At 58.1% G+C, this 14,576-nt stretch overlaps 1 protein-coding gene across 3 annotated transcripts in view; it reads left to right on the plus strand.

Moving 5' to 3' along the window:
* The window catches only part of SPTBN2 (spectrin beta, non-erythrocytic 2), a 38,874-nt gene extending 25,117 nt beyond the window's left edge, over positions 1–13,757 (plus strand). For 2 of the 3 annotated variants that reach the window (XM_080687660.1, XM_080687662.1), the window contains exons 16-37: positions 208–964; positions 1,382–1,584; positions 1,956–2,046; positions 2,296–2,442; positions 4,437–4,700; positions 5,350–5,574; positions 5,861–5,950; positions 6,295–6,555; positions 6,637–6,767; positions 6,979–7,183; positions 7,700–8,074; positions 8,764–9,008; positions 9,107–9,245; positions 9,515–9,599; positions 9,836–10,032; positions 10,375–10,517; positions 10,605–10,680; positions 10,762–10,812; positions 11,019–11,239; positions 11,553–11,726; positions 12,267–12,309; positions 12,899–13,757. In XM_080687660.1, coding sequence (XP_080543786.1) covers positions 208–964; positions 1,382–1,584; positions 1,956–2,046; positions 2,296–2,442; positions 4,437–4,700; positions 5,350–5,574; positions 5,861–5,950; positions 6,295–6,555; positions 6,637–6,767; positions 6,979–7,183; positions 7,700–8,074; positions 8,764–9,008; positions 9,107–9,245; positions 9,515–9,599; positions 9,836–10,032; positions 10,375–10,517; positions 10,605–10,680; positions 10,762–10,812; positions 11,019–11,239; positions 11,553–11,726; positions 12,267–12,309; positions 12,899–13,132 — 4,357 coding nt within the window. In that variant the 3' untranslated portion in view covers positions 13,133–13,757. The remainder of the gene's footprint in view (positions 1–207; positions 965–1,381; positions 1,585–1,955; positions 2,047–2,295; positions 2,443–4,436; positions 4,701–5,349; positions 5,575–5,860; positions 5,951–6,294; positions 6,556–6,636; positions 6,768–6,978; positions 7,184–7,699; positions 8,075–8,763; positions 9,009–9,106; positions 9,246–9,514; positions 9,600–9,835; positions 10,033–10,374; positions 10,518–10,604; positions 10,681–10,761; positions 10,813–11,018; positions 11,240–11,552; positions 11,727–12,266; positions 12,310–12,898) is intronic. The other variant, XM_080687661.1, reaches the window with a different exon arrangement.
* The last annotated feature ends 819 nt before the right edge of the window (positions 13,758–14,576 follow it).

A 14,576-nucleotide genomic window follows, 5' to 3' on the forward strand; every position in this document is an offset into this window, starting at 1 on the left:
GCCTGGAAGGTGCTGGGGGGAAGGGATAATGAAAGATGAAAGGGAAAGGTCGTGTGAAGAGGCCGGAGCCTGGACGGGGAACAATCAAGATGGAGACGAAAGGATGAGCGGGTGGGGAGAGAGAGGCAGGGAAGAAGCTTCCAGATGTACCTGGACAGGGCGGGGAAGCTGAGCCACTCCAGACACAGACCCTCCCTCCACTCTCAGGTGGCAGCAGTTTCGGTCCCTGGCGGATGGCAAGAAGGCAGCTCTGACGTCAGCCCTGAGCATCCAGAACTACCACCTGGAGTGCACGGAGACCCAGGCCTGGATGAGAGAAAAGACCAAGGTCATCGAGTCCACCCAGGGCCTGGGCAATGACCTGGCTGGGGTGCTGGCACTGCAGCGCAAGCTGGCCGGCACCGAGCGGGACCTGGAGGCCATCGCCGCCAGGGTGGGTGAACTGACTCGAGAGGCAAATGCCCTGGCTGCCAGCCACCCCGCCCAAAGCCCTGCCATCCATGCCCGGCTTGGAGAGGTGCAAGCTGGCTGGGAGGACCTCAGGGCCACCATGAGACGTCGAGAGGAGTCTCTGGGTGAGGCACGGCGGCTGCAGGACTTCCTGCGCAGCTTAGATGACTTCCAGGCTTGGCTAGGCCGCACGCAGACTGCTGTGGCCTCTGAAGAAGGGCCGGCCACCCTGCCTGAGGCAGAGGCCCTCCTGGCCCAACACGCAGCCCTACGGGGAGAGGTGGAGCGGGCCCAGAGCGAGTACAGCCGGCTGCGGGCCTTGGGTGAGGAGGTGACCCGGGACCAGGCCGATCCCCAGTGCCTCTTCCTACGGCAGCGACTCGAAGCCCTGGGAACCGGCTGGGAGGAGCTGGGCCGCATGTGGGAGAGCCGGCAGGGCCGCCTGGCCCAGGCCCATGGCTTCCAGGGGTTCCTGCGGGATGCTCGCCAGGCCGAGGGCGTGCTCAGCAGCCAGGTGAGAGCCCAGGGCATGAAGTCAGGAAGAAGCGGGAAGCAGGCACAGGGGCATGTGAAGGAGAGGGGTGGATGGGGAGGGATACGGCAGCAGGTGGGGTAGTTGAGGAAATAGGATGGGCAGGAAGAACATGTTAGAAAAATATGGACCATGACTTACCAAAATTGACATAAACTGGCTTGTCACATAATTACTACAGAAATTGACTCAATAGCTAGAAACGGGATGGAATAGGATTTGGACTGTTAAAGCTTCTCCAGCCCAGCTCCCTATAACTTCCTGAGATCCCACGCAGTCAGGCACCATTCTGCCCGACGTGTGGCTGGGCGGTCTGCCCTGCCCTCCCTGGGTGGCCTCTGTGTCTGAGAACCGAGTTCCGCTTTGAGAAGTGAGCTCGCTACCTCCCCTCCCACACAGGAATACGTTTTGTCTCACACGGAGATGCCGGGGACACTCCAGGCTGCGGATGCGACCATAAAAAAACTGGAAGACTTCGTGAGCACCATGGACGCCAACGGGGAGCGGATCCGTGGGCTCCTGGAGGCCGGGCGCCAGCTGGTGTCTGAGGGCAACATCCACGCCGAGAAGATCCGAGAGAAGGCGGACTCCATCGAGAGGAGGTATGATGAGGACAGGGGGCCGGTGGAGGGTTCGAGAGAGAAATGAGTGAAAGCAGGGTGGCCTCAAGGATGGAGACCACGGAAGTCAGCCTGGCAGATGGGGCTGGGGGGCTGGCTAGAAGTAGAGGAAGAAGAGCCCAGTGGTCAGAGGGGGCCTAAGCCATGGGCTGGGAAGTTCTGCCTCCCTCACACGGGAGCAAAATGAAGTCAACCAGGGCAGCTGGGCGCCGGACACCGGATTCCTGGCTGTTTCACAATGTGCCTGGAAGGCGCTGTACCCACAGGAGGAGGACTGGAGGTTCTAGGTTAGTCAGGGGGTCATGAGCCCTTCACAGCAAGTTCAGGAGTTTCACAAGGGGCTGTCGTCACAGACACAGGAAGAATCAAGAAGCAGTGCAGCAGCTTTTGGGACGTCTCCGGGACAACCGAGAGCAGCAGCATTTCTTACAAGATTGTCATGAGGTGAGGCTCAGTCCCCGCCTCCCCACCGCCCCCCGTCCCCTCCAACACGCCCTGGCCATCCTTCCCACAGCGCCCTGACTCTGAGCCAGGAATAAGTCCGTTGCCGTGTCTCCTGAGCACGTGGACCCCGCACAGCTTCTCCCCACATCCGCCACTTCTCCCAGCTCACCGGCCCCACTTGATGCCTCCCTCCTCCCTCCCTCTGAAACGCACGTGGCCTTTCTCCATCCCTGCTCTGTGCCTGTCCAGCTGAAACTCTGGATCGACGAGAAGATGCTGACGGCCCAGGACGTGTCCTACGACGAGGCCCGCAACCTGCACACCAAGTGGCAGAAGCACCAGGCGTTCATGGCTGAGCTGGCCGCCAATAAGGACTGGCTGGACAAGGTGGACAAGGTGAGCGGGGCACAGGAGCAGCAGGACGAGAACCCCTGGACTCCTCTGGGCAGGGTCCCAGCCACAGTGCAGGGGAGGACCCAGGCTTCGGGGTATGGCTCTTTCAGGGTCAGAGGTCAGGGGACCTCCCAGGCCAATCTTCCAAGGTGGGAAATTCTACCCTGAGGAACAAACGTTCTAGGTCTGTGGGACAGTGACTCCAGAACTTGGAGAAAATACAAATTAGTCAGGAGCCAAACTGCGGTTTTGGGGTCAGCGCAACAACTATTCCGGGGTCCCGAGCAGGATGACACTCCGGCAGGGTCAGCACACTTCCCCTGGGACGGGCCAGGTGGGGAATACTTCAGGCTTTTTGTGAGTCTTACAGTTTCTCCGGCGACCGCTCAGCTCTGCCATCGTAGTGAAAAGCGGCCATAGGAATACATGCATGGACGAGTGTAGCTGTGTGCCAACAAAACTTTATTTATGAAACAGGGCCGCAGTGTGCCAACCCCTGCTTTTGAGTCTTGCTATTCCTGGTATTTGCTCTCCCACCCAGCTCTTCCTCAAGAGCTGAGCACAAGTAAAATTTTATTTCTACTCAACAAGCGTTGCTGGACAAGATTATGTGTGCTCAGCACTCTGCCAGGGGCTGCACGGTATATAAAAAAGATGCTTTCCTTCCCTCAGGGGCATACTGCTTGGGCAGAAGAGGAGACCAGTGTATATTCCGTGTTTCCATTTGTTCCGCAAACATTTACTTGGTGCTACAATATGCAAAGCCTTGTATAGTGAGGGGGGACAGGTGATTCCACTGCGGGCTCCACCCTCGAGGATGCCACTGTGGCCAGGATCTGAGTCATATACACAAGTAGATAAGTTAAATCCAAAGCAGAATATCGGGAGCACAGTAAGAACCAATAAAGCCTGGACTCCAAGAGACAGGGGGTGGGGATCCTAGAAGCAGGGGCCTCAGGGCAGTCGTGAGGGATGAGCAGAATTTGGACAAGCAGAGATACTGGAGGGAGGATATTTCTAGGTAGAGAAACAGAGCAGCTGGAAACCAGAGAGGTGGAAGTGGGGTGTCTGTCTAGGAGCCAAGGGGTAAGTCAATCTAGGAACACAGGATGCCTGAAGGGGCCCCAGGGAGGAAACGGTGGGAAAATCCTGGGAGAAGTAGTCATGAGAAGCCCCGATCACCACATCAGGACTGTGTGTCGAAGTGTGGATTGTGCTGGAGGTTTGTGAAGTGACCCCAGCAGCGTTAGACGCTGACACGACGTGTTGTGATTTCTATTCCCCTGAAACAAGGCTTCCAGTGCAGGCCATTAGAATGGGGGGCGGTCGCAGGAAACACCTGGGGCAGTGGGCAGCTGAGACGGAGCGGGGTAGGTAGTCAGTAAAGGGCCCGCTGCCATGCTGGCTACCCCAGGGGGCAACTGGTGCTCAGTCCTAATGTGGCGCCCTGGGCGCCGAGCATGCGTCAGAGTCATCCCAACCAAAGCACCAAAATGCTATTTGTCCACCAACTCCGTCCGTCACTGCCTTGCATGCAGGTAAAGGGACTCTGCTTCCCTCGCCTCCCCAGAAACAAAAGGCCTCCAGCAGAAAGGCTGTGAGTGGGGGGACAGGAGAGACTCACTTGCCACAGGTCAGGTGAGGGGTGAGGAGCTGAGAAAAATGAAACGATAACAGATAACACAAGGCCATGTGCGATGTAACACCAGAAACCACAAGCACTAGGGAACTCGAAATAGGGGCGATCGCAGAGGCTTCCCAGTTGAGCTGAGATTTGAGCTGGACCTTGAGGGGGAGCTGAGTTTGATCAGCAGCAAGGTAGGGAAGTTTAGGGGGAAGGGGGGTCCAAACCTTGGAGAAGAGCAGGTTAAGGAGAACACACAAGAACTCGGAATTATTGCTCACACTTAGGTCTCTGCTGCCCTTCAGGCCTCTGGCCTGCCCCGTGCAGTGGTGTCTAATTCTGACACTTAACACTTCTTTGCCCCACCACCCAGGAAGGGCGGGAGCTGAGCCTCGAGAAGCCAGAGCTGAAACCCTTGGTGTCAGAGAAGCTGGAGGACCTGCACCGGCGCTGGGATGAGCTGGAGACCACCACCCAGGCCAAGGCCCGCAGCCTCTTCGATGCCAACCGGGCAGAGCTGTTTGCCCAGAGCTGCTCTGCCCTGGAGAGCTGGCTGCTGAGCCTGCAGGCCCAGCTGCACTCCGACGACTACGGCAAGGACCTCACCAGCGTCAACATTCTGCTCAAGAAGCAGCAGGTGTGCGGGAGCCTTTGCTGGAGAGGATGAATGCAGGAGGCAGGAGGGGGCAGCCTGTAGCTCTGGAGATTGGGGAGGCCGTTCTCAGATACCCCCAGGCTCAGTTCCGGAACTCTTTGGCGAGGGCAGAGCCCGCTAATGGCATTGGGAATTTGCTGGGGAGTCACGGGCCAGAGCAGGAGGCCAAAGCTGGCCAGCAGCACGTCGCCACTGATGCCTGGGAAACTTGCTGGGGGGATAGCCACTGGCCTCCTGCACACCATGGGCAGCTTTGCATGGGCGCTGGAGAAGAGCCAAAAGCAGGAGCCCCCCTCTCCGTGCCTTGTGGTGTCCCTCTATCACCCTCTACTGGCAGGGCCCAGCATTGCACCAGCTGGCGGAGGAGAAATGTCTCCAGGGTCCAGTTCTCATGTCTCCAACAGGGAAGGAAGGGTGGATTTGGGACTGAGAGGCAATGGATTGCTAACTGGCACAGTTATCAGGGCCCCCTTCCGTGGACTCTTATGTACATTAAAGCTTGAGATCCACCATCTAGGCCATGAGGGATGCTGTCCCTGGGGTGAGCCGATTGGCTTGATATTGACTAGGGTCCCCTCTGAGGTTGATGGTTGAAGCGTGGTGATAACACCTTCCTCTTGCGGGTCGGCAGATGCTGGAACGGGAGATGGCTGTGCGGGAGAAGGAGGTGGAGGCCATCCAGGCCCAGGCCAAAGCTCTGGCCCAGGAAGACCAGGGTGCAGGGGAGGTGGAGAGGACCTCGCGGGCTGTGGAGGAGAAGTTCAGGGCCCTGTGCCGGCCCATGAGGGAGCGCTGCCAGCGCCTGCAGGCCTCCCGCGAGCAGCACCAGTTCCACCGGGACGTGGAGGACGAGATCGTGAGTCACTAGGGTCGGGGATCGGGTAGCGTCGTCCCCACGGCAAACTGCCCCCTGCCTTGCGCTGGGGAAATGCCAGCCGTGTTTTCCTCCCCTTTGGCATTGGAAACCAACCCTCTAGGGACACGTGGGGATGCCCTGGAAGTTCCTTTTCCCTAGAACCAGAGATGGCCATTTCCTGCACACACACCAGGAGCCTAGAACACCTCCCCTCAGCTGACCCACTCTCCGCTCCCAGCTTCTCCTTGGCCCTGCGGACCTCCACTGACCCTCCTTTCTCATTCAGTTGTGGGTGACGGAGCGTCTGCCCATGGCCAGCTCCAGGGAGCATGGCAAGGACCTGCCCAGTGTCCAGCTCCTCATGAAGAAAAACCAGGTGAGGCAGAGGCGAAAGGCAAAAGGAAGGTCCCAAGAGCCTCCGGGGACGTGGAAGATTGTTTTTCTTAAGACCTGGGGTTTCTCTGCCCCGCCCCCCATGCCGGGTGTGATCCTAGACTTCAGTGGTTGACCTTCCCTTGCCACGGGAGGGTGGGTTCCCTCCAGAGAAGATCATGGAATTGCAGGAGCTTTACCATCACATCCTTGGGCCAGGAGGGAGGGGAAGTGCAGAGGATTCAGGAAGGAAGAGAAGCAAGAGTGTGAGGGGTCTTGATGTTGAGTAGGTGTAGTGGGGTCCCTTAGCAAGCTTTTCAGTGTGTCCCCTTCTGCTGCTGGGGACAGACGCTGCAAAAGGAGATACAAGGCCATGAGCCACGGATTGCGGACCTAAGGGAGCGGCAGCGTGCCCTGGGTGCGGCCGCGGCAGGCCCGGAGCTGGCTGAGCTACAGGAAATGTGGAAACGCCTGAGCCATGAGCTGGAGCTTCGAGGGAGGCGACTCGAAGAGGCCCTGCGAGCCCAGCAGTTCTACCGCGATGCTGCCGAGGCCGAGGCCTGGATGGGGGAGCAGGAGTTACACATGATGGGCCAGGAGAAAGCCAAGGTGAGGCCAGGGCAGAGCCAGGCTGTTACCTGCTTCTCTCCTCCCCGTGACCCTCCCTGATGCCCGCCGTCCGGTCCCCAGGATGAGCTGAGCGCCCAGGCCGAGGTGAAGAAGCATCAGGTGTTGGAGCAAGCCCTGGCTGACTACGCCCAGACCATCCACCAGCTGGCAGCCAGCAGCCAAGACATGATTGACCACGACCACCCCGAGAGGTGAGCACAGCGGCATCAGGGGACCCAGCGCCTGGGGGAGAGGGGAGCAGTTCCAAGAAGGTGCAGGGATCACGGAGCCTCCCGTACTCCGTGCACACAGATCCATCCAGAAAGGTGCAGTTGGTTGGCTAAGAGGGACAGGACTCTACGGGACAGGCTGGGGATCCGAGCGGGGTATCCTAAGTCCTGGGCCGCTCCCCCTCCCCCACAGCACACGGATATCGATCCGCCAAGCCCAGGTGGACAAGCTGTACGCTGGCCTGAAGGAGCTGGCCGGAGAGCGGCGGGAGCGCCTGCAGGAGCACCTGAGGCTGTGCCAGCTGCGCCGTGAGCTGGATGACCTGGAGCAGTGGATCCAGGAGCGCGAGGTGGTGGCAGCCTCCCACGAGCTGGGCCAGGACTACGAGCACGTGACGGTGAGTGCGGAGAGGACACCAGCCGCAGGTCAGCTCCTGGGCGAGTAGGGGCCCCACTGGGAGACTAGGGCCCCATCCTGCGCAGGGCTCCACGGGGTGGGTGCTGACCCGGCTGCGCAGCACTGTCCTCCTGGGTTTTGAGGTATTTAAGTGGAAGAATTGTGCAGAAAGGAGGACGGGGCTGTGTACATAACTGGGTGGAAAGGAAATTAGCGATCACTCTTTTCCAATAGAACTAGACAGTGTAAGGTATCCCTGTCTGCAGGCTAAAGGTTGCAAGTGCCCCACCGCCTTTGCTGAGGGCCCAGGTGTTCAAATCCAGGGTTGCTGGGAACCACTTGCATCTGCTCATGGGCTCAGCCCAGCTGTTGCAACCTATTTTGGTCCGTGCGGCCCAGGGGAGAGAAGTGGGTTCTCAGTTTGGGGTGAGAAGACTCACCCCGCCCCCTCCGCTGCCCAATTCTGTTAGGCAGGGGCCAGAGTCAGAGATGTCTGTGCAATTGTTCCCTCCACCAGATGCTCCGGGACAAATTCCGAGAGTTCTCCCGGGACACGAGCACCATCGGCCAGGAGCGCGTGGATAGTGCCAACGCGTTGGCCAACGGGCTCATCGATGGGGGCCATGCCGCCCGGGCCACCGTGGCCGAGTGGAAGGACAGCCTCAACGAGGCCTGGGCTGACCTGCTCGAGCTGCTGGACACACGGGGTCAGGTGCTGGCAGCTGCGTATGAGCTACAGCGCTTCCTGCACGGGGCCCGCCAGGCCCTGGCGCGGGTGCAGCAAAAGCAGCAGCAACTTCCCGATGGGACCGGCCGAGACCTCAACGCGGCCGAAGCCCTGCAGCGCCGGCACTGTGCCTTCGAGCATGACATCCAGGCCCTCAGCGCCCAGGTCTGACTCAAGCAAGTGAGGTCAGGGGTGGCTTGGAGGAGACTTTGTAGAAAAGGCCAGGGGGCCCTCAGAAATGCCAGGGGTTGGCATGCTCTGGAAGGCCACTTAGGGATGAGGTGGAATTGCTCTACAGAAACATCTCTGGCCAGAGGACATCTCACCACCACATTCACACCTTTAAAGACAAGCCTCCTTGAGGGCCCGTGACATTGTCACATGGTCCCGAGGCTGGAGTATTCATGTTGTACTAAAATCCACCTATCGGTCCCACCCAGCTAGAGCTCTAGACCCACACAAATCAAGCAGAGATCCTTCCTTCAACCATTTAAACCCAGTCACCACCCCCCTCCCCCATCCAAGTCCCTCTTTCAGGCTGAAAATCTCATTCTAGCCATAACTGAGGTCTCAGGTCTTGGACAAGCCTCTGAAAGCCCAACTGGCTAGTTGCCCTTTTAAAGGGCTGCTCCCCAGGCTGAGCCCAGGCTGCCACTTGGGACCCAACAGGGAGAGTATGACAGCGCTTACTCGGCACCAGCTGTCATCTTTCCCAGCCCCCACCCCTGCTCCTCTGCTCCTCCAGCTGGTAAATGGGCAGGCCGGGCGAGCAGAGGCCAGGGTGGGGCGTGGGGGAGGAGAATGCAGCTCCTCAGAGTCTCCAGCTCTGCCTGACTCTGAGCTGGGCCCTGCAGGTCCAGCAGGTGCAGGACGATGGCCACCGGCTCCAGAAGGCCTACGCGGGAGACAAGGCCGAGGAGATCGGCCGCCATATGCAGGCCGTGACGGAGGCCTGGGCCCAGCTTCAGGGAAACTCTACTGCCCGCCGCCAGCTGCTGCTGGACACTACGGACAAGTTCCGCTTCTTCGTGGCTGTCCGGGAGTTGATGCTGTGGATGGACGGGGTGAACCTGCAGATGGATGCCCAGGAGCGGCCCCGGTGAGGCCCACGGTGCCCGTGGCCTACAGGGGTTGGGAGCTGGTGGCTGGGGTAGGGTGGTGGGCAGCAGTGTTGTGATGTGGTCTCTGTACCCCCAGGGATGTGTCCTCTGCAGACATGGTTATCAAAAACCACCAGGGCATCAAAGCAGAGATCGAGGCCAGGGCCGACCGCTTCTCTTCTTGCATCGACATGGGGCAGGGGCTGCTCGCCAGGAGCCACTATGCAGCTGAGGAGGTGGGCGAGGCCTGGGCATAACCAGGTCATCCTTATGGCAGCGGCCTTAGTGCTGTGTTTTCTCCCAAGTCTTTCTGCTTCCTCATCCTTACAGAAACCTTCCACTCTCTCTCCCCTCAGTGCTGTTCAGGGAGTCCCATTCAATGCCCCCCCCCCACCTCCCCAAACTGTCTGCCTCTTGAAATCAGAAATCACTAGTTCCCCTGTGTCAGTCCCCCAGAGACCCTGAAAAGCCCAGCGGGGTGCTAACTCGCATCTCTGCCCCCCAGATCTCGGAGAAGCTGTCTCAGCTGCAGACACGGCGCCAGGAGACCGCAGACAAGTGGCAGGAGAAGATGGACTGGCTCCAGCTTGGTGAGGGTGCCAGGCCCTGCCAGGAGGGGCTGGGAGTCTTGAACCCTGTAGTTTCCAGAGTAAGACCAGGAATACTGGGCATGGAATTCAAGGCTCCCGCCCTTGGCTCTGCCCTGTGCTCCTGCTTTGGGGCAGTAGCTTTCTCTGTGCCCTGTTCTTGATATGGTTACAGTCTCTGCCGGTGTCCACTCTGACCTGCCATCTTCCTGTGATTCCCCACCCCCCCATCCCTGCAGTTTTGGAGGTGCTCGTGTTTGGAAGAGATGCAGGTATGGCGGAGGCCTGGCTGTGCAGCCAAGAGCCACTGGTGCGAAGTGCTGAGCTGGGCTGCACAGTTGATGAAGTTGAGAACCTCATCAAGCGGCACGAGGCCTTCCAGAAGTCAGCAGTGGCCTGGGAGGAGCGGTTCAGTGCGCTGGAGAAGCTCACCGCGGTGAGGGCCACAGGACCCCAGGGATGCCCCTGCCCCGTCCCGCTACCCCGAGCCTGTGCTCCCTTCTGCTGGAAGAAAACAGTTCCCTCTCCTCCCACTGCACCAGCATCTCCAGACGTGAGCCAAGAGTGCCATGCTGTCCCCACAGCTTTAGGAGTCGTCATTCCCCTGAGTGACGCTGTGAGACACCGCCTCCCCCGTTTCTTCTCATCCCCGCCTTCTTTTGGAATTGTAGTTTCCTTTCTGTTTCATCAGACCAGAGCTGAGACATTTCATCTTCCCCAACTCCCTGGTCCTTTTAAATGAGACCTTCTATGCTCTGACCTCAGAATGTTTTGACAGTTGGAGGAGCAGGAGAAGGAGCGGAAAAGAAAGAGGGAAGAGGAGGAACGGAGGAAACAGCCCCCTGCGCCAGAGCCCACAGCCAGTCTGCCTGGAGGGATCCTAGTGGACGGTCAGACGGCTCCTGATGCTTCCTGGGACAGGTGCGAGCGGGGGCATCTGGGGAGGAGAGGAGGCTGAAGATAAGCAACCCCGGGACTTACATTATTTTGTGTCATCTGCTGCTCCAGAACCCACCCCCGGCTACCAGCACCCACACGGCCAGCCAGCATGAACGGAGTCTGCACAGATGGGGAGTCCCCACAGGTGAGCCCCACACCCCCTATGCCCTATCAGAATTTCAGCCCCGTGCCCTGCACATACTCTTACAGCTTCTTGTCCTTGTAGCCCCTGTTGGAACAACAAAGACTTGAGCAGGGCAGCTTCCCAGAAGGGCCTGTGAGTTCTTCCTGGAGGTGTGGGTGTTGATACCTGGAGGGACGAAGAGGGGCATGGGCTGGGTGGTGGGGACACTGAGGTCAGGAGAGGGCAGCGGCTCAAAGGAAACCTGGGGGCAGAAAGCCCAGCTCTTGGTCTTCAAGCTTCTGACATCCAGGCTAGTTACCGGCTCCCTCACCCGTTGACACAGACTCTTTTCCCCACAGGGGTCTGGCCCAGGGGACGAGACCAACGGGCCCCAGGGAGAGAGGCAGACCCGGATACAGGGCTCGGCCCCTCCTACCCTGCCCCAGAGCAGGTCATCTGAGTCAGCCCGGGTTGCCACCTTGCCCTCTCGAGGCCCAGAGCTCTCTGCCCAGGAACAGATGGAGGGGATGCTGTGCCGCAAGCAGGAGATGGAGGCCTTCGGCAAGAAGGCTGCCAACAGGTAGCGGTTCTGGCCGCGCAGTGCTGTGGCCTCTCCAGGCACTGCCTCTGAAGAGGCTTCCCCGGAACCTCTTCCTGAGTAGGTGGGGAGGAGTGGGGGGTGCCCTGCAGGAGGAGAGTCCTCCAGGGAAGGGGTAGGACTCAGGAGTAGAGTGGGGCCTCCGGAAGGCCAGGAGGGTGTAAAAAGGACAGGCCTACGAACAGAGTGGCACTGGAAATCCTAGAACGCCCACGCTCTCCCCAGGGCTCCCAGCCCCATGAAAGCTGGTCAGTCTGCCTGTCTCGCTTGGTCACCTGCATCATGCCCCTCCCAGGTCGTGGCAGAATGTGTACTGTGTCCTGCGGCGTGGGAGCCTTGGTTTCTACAAGGATGTGAAGGCAGCCAGCACGGGAGTGCCATACCACGGAGAAGTGCCTGTCAGCCTGGCCAGGGCCCAGGGCAGTGTCGCCTTGGATTATCGGAAGCGCAAACATGTTTTCAAGCTGGGGTAGGAGCAGAACTGTACCCTCAGGGTGGGAGGGGGGGTCAGAGCGATACAGGATGAAGAAGGGTGGGGTTACAGGGCCAGGCATTTGGGGACAGGTGGAGAGATGGGAAAAGCAGGGGGCGAGGGGGTACATTATATTTCATACCAAGGGGAGCAGGAGCTCCAAGACTCAGGCCTGATGGCTGACCATGTCAGGCTGAAAATTGCCCTGGATGGAATATCTGAGGACAGGGTGCTGGCATTCCCCTGCCTCCAGGGACCTCCGGGAGCCTGCCCCTGCTGCCAGCAAGCAGCCAGAGCTGGAGGCGTGGCCTGGGGTGGAAGTGAGGTCATCCTGGTCCTCCGTAGCAATCAAGAAGCATTTGTTTCGCACAGACCTGAGACTCTGGAGGATGTGCAGAGGTGTCTGATCTGGCTCTGAGGGCCCCAGCAGGCATGTTCTCCAGCCTGGCCTGTGGCTGATGATTGAACTCCTACCAGCACTGATGGGGCCAATCCCGATTCTCAGCTCTGTCCTGAGGTTTCTCTCTCTCCCAACAGCTTACAGGATGGGAAAGAATATTTATTCCAAGCCAAGGATGAGGTGAGCTGTCCCCTCTCCGCCCACACCCCTACCTCCCCATTGCCATTCTTAGAACCCTCCAATTGTAGATTATCCCTTCTTCCCTCTTTGCTCTCTTTTTCCTTAAGCGTCTCATTCTTTGGAATCAGACAGACCACAGTGTGCCACCTGGATGTTTGTGAAGGCCACACCAAAACATGTTCCCTGTCTTTTTTTTTTTTAAAGGTGTTTTTTTTTTTAATATATTTTATTGATATTTTACAGAGAGGACGGGAGAGGGAGGGATAGAGAGCTAGAAACATCGATGAGAGAGAAACATCGATCAGCTGCCTCCTGCACACCCCCCACTGGGGATGTGCCTGCAACCAAGGCACATGCCCTTGACTGGAATCGAACCCGGGACCCCTCAGTCCGCAGGCCGACGCTCTATCCACTGAGCCAAACCGGTTTCGGCATGTTCCCTGTCTTAAGGGGTCTTTTTCTCCAATGACATGAAATAGTCAAACCGTTTTTCTGCCACCTCCTCCCAAGCTTCCCCGCTGTCCACAGGCTGGAGGCCTCGGCGCAGCAACCTTGAAGTTGACCAGTTGTCTTTCCCTGCTCCCTGTAGGCAGAGATGAGCTCGTGGCTACGGGTGGTGAATGCAGCCATTGCCACTGCGTCCTCTGTCTCTGGAGAGCCTGAAGAGCCAACGGTGCCCAGTGCCACCCGGGGCATGACCCGGGCCATGACAATGCCCCCAGTATCACCGGTCGGGGCTGAGGGGCCCGTGGTACTTCGCAGCAAGGACGGCAGAGAACGAGAGCGAGAAAAACGCTTCAGCTTCTTCAAGAAGAATAAATAGTTGGGGGCAAGACTCCCCGGCCAGCTCCTCCCTTTGTTCAGGAAACTGCCAGGGACTGTCAATAGGGACCACCCTCTTGTCAGGACAACTGCCTGCTGCTAGGGTCTGTTGCCAAGGTCAGCCCATCACCAGGAACTGTCTCTGGGGACAAGTCAGTGTTCCCGTGGACAACCCTTCTCTTCTATTTAATTCCAGACTGGTGGTGGGACCCAGGCAACCCCCGATTCTACTCCCCCCGTTTCCCTCTTCCCCAGCCTTAAACCTCTATTCCCACCACAGTGCGGACAGTGCCGCATCCTCCATGTAGGCTACGTGGGGAATGGCTGCCCCTGCCTCAGGGTCATTCTCCCACCACAGCTAGGGCACGCTGTCTGGTGCCTTGCCCCTGGGGACCAGCCAGGAACCTCTAAGAGCTGAAGCAGGACCTGGGGGCAAGATGGCCGGATGATGGAGTCAGAGACACTGAAGCTCCCCCTTCCCATCCTTCTTCATCCTCTGACTCGAGTGGCCACTCCATGTCCAGCGACTCTTAATGGCTTCCAGGTGTGAGTTGTTCAGGGGCAACCACAGCCTTGATTGAGTCTGGCCAAGGAGGTGATTAAACAGCTCAGCTTCTGTTACTGCCTCTGGGTGTCTTTGCTTTCTTGACCACAAGCTCCCTGCCTGTGCCCATGTTTTCCTCTTTGGCTCCCATCTCCTATGTGTCAGGTTTCCATTCTGTCCCAGCCTCCAACCCCTCAAAGAACCACATTATTTTGAGAGCCTCCATACCTTGGTCTAATTTCCCCATGAGAATGACCTCCAGTTTGACCAATGTCAAGCCTCTTTTTAGACCAAAGAAGTTCACCATGGGTCAGGATGATGTGAACAAGCAGTGAACGACTATTTCCCTGGTGGACAGCATTCTTCACTTGTGATTCTCTCAACTGTTTTCAAAAACAAAAGACTAAAAAACAAACAAACACCAAAATCTGAAAGATTGAAGAGCATTGCCACAATCTAGTCTCAACCATGCTCAGCCCAACTGGAGAATAGAGCACATAGAGGGTGATTACAGATCCCACCCTCTATTGAGAAACACCAAAGGAGATCCAGGGTGTTCAGACAGGGATCAGATAAGGGGTAGGTTCCAAGTCCACTGCAATAGCATAACAATACCTTGAGAAGCCACCAAGTACATCCTAAGTGTATAAATACACAAACGGGGATATCTAGACCTAGTGAAGTAGGAAAAAAAGGATTCCCCCTTGTCTCTAGCCAGGTAATTGGAGGTTTCAGAGCAATAGTATTTGCCTCAGTGGCCTCCTACAGGAAAACCTTTGTTCTTTCATTGTTTCCCATTCACACACAAACAACCGTTTCTTTGGGGGCTCAGAATATCTTTATAGGAAAGCAGCCCTATCTTTAGCATAATTGGCTAAGGGCCTTGGTTGAGCAGACCCCT

The sequence above is a fragment of the Plecotus auritus genome (genome assembly GCF_963455305.1).
Source record: "Plecotus auritus genome assembly, chromosome: 9".
Classification (NCBI taxonomy): Eukaryota; Metazoa; Chordata; class Mammalia; order Chiroptera; family Vespertilionidae; genus Plecotus; species Plecotus auritus.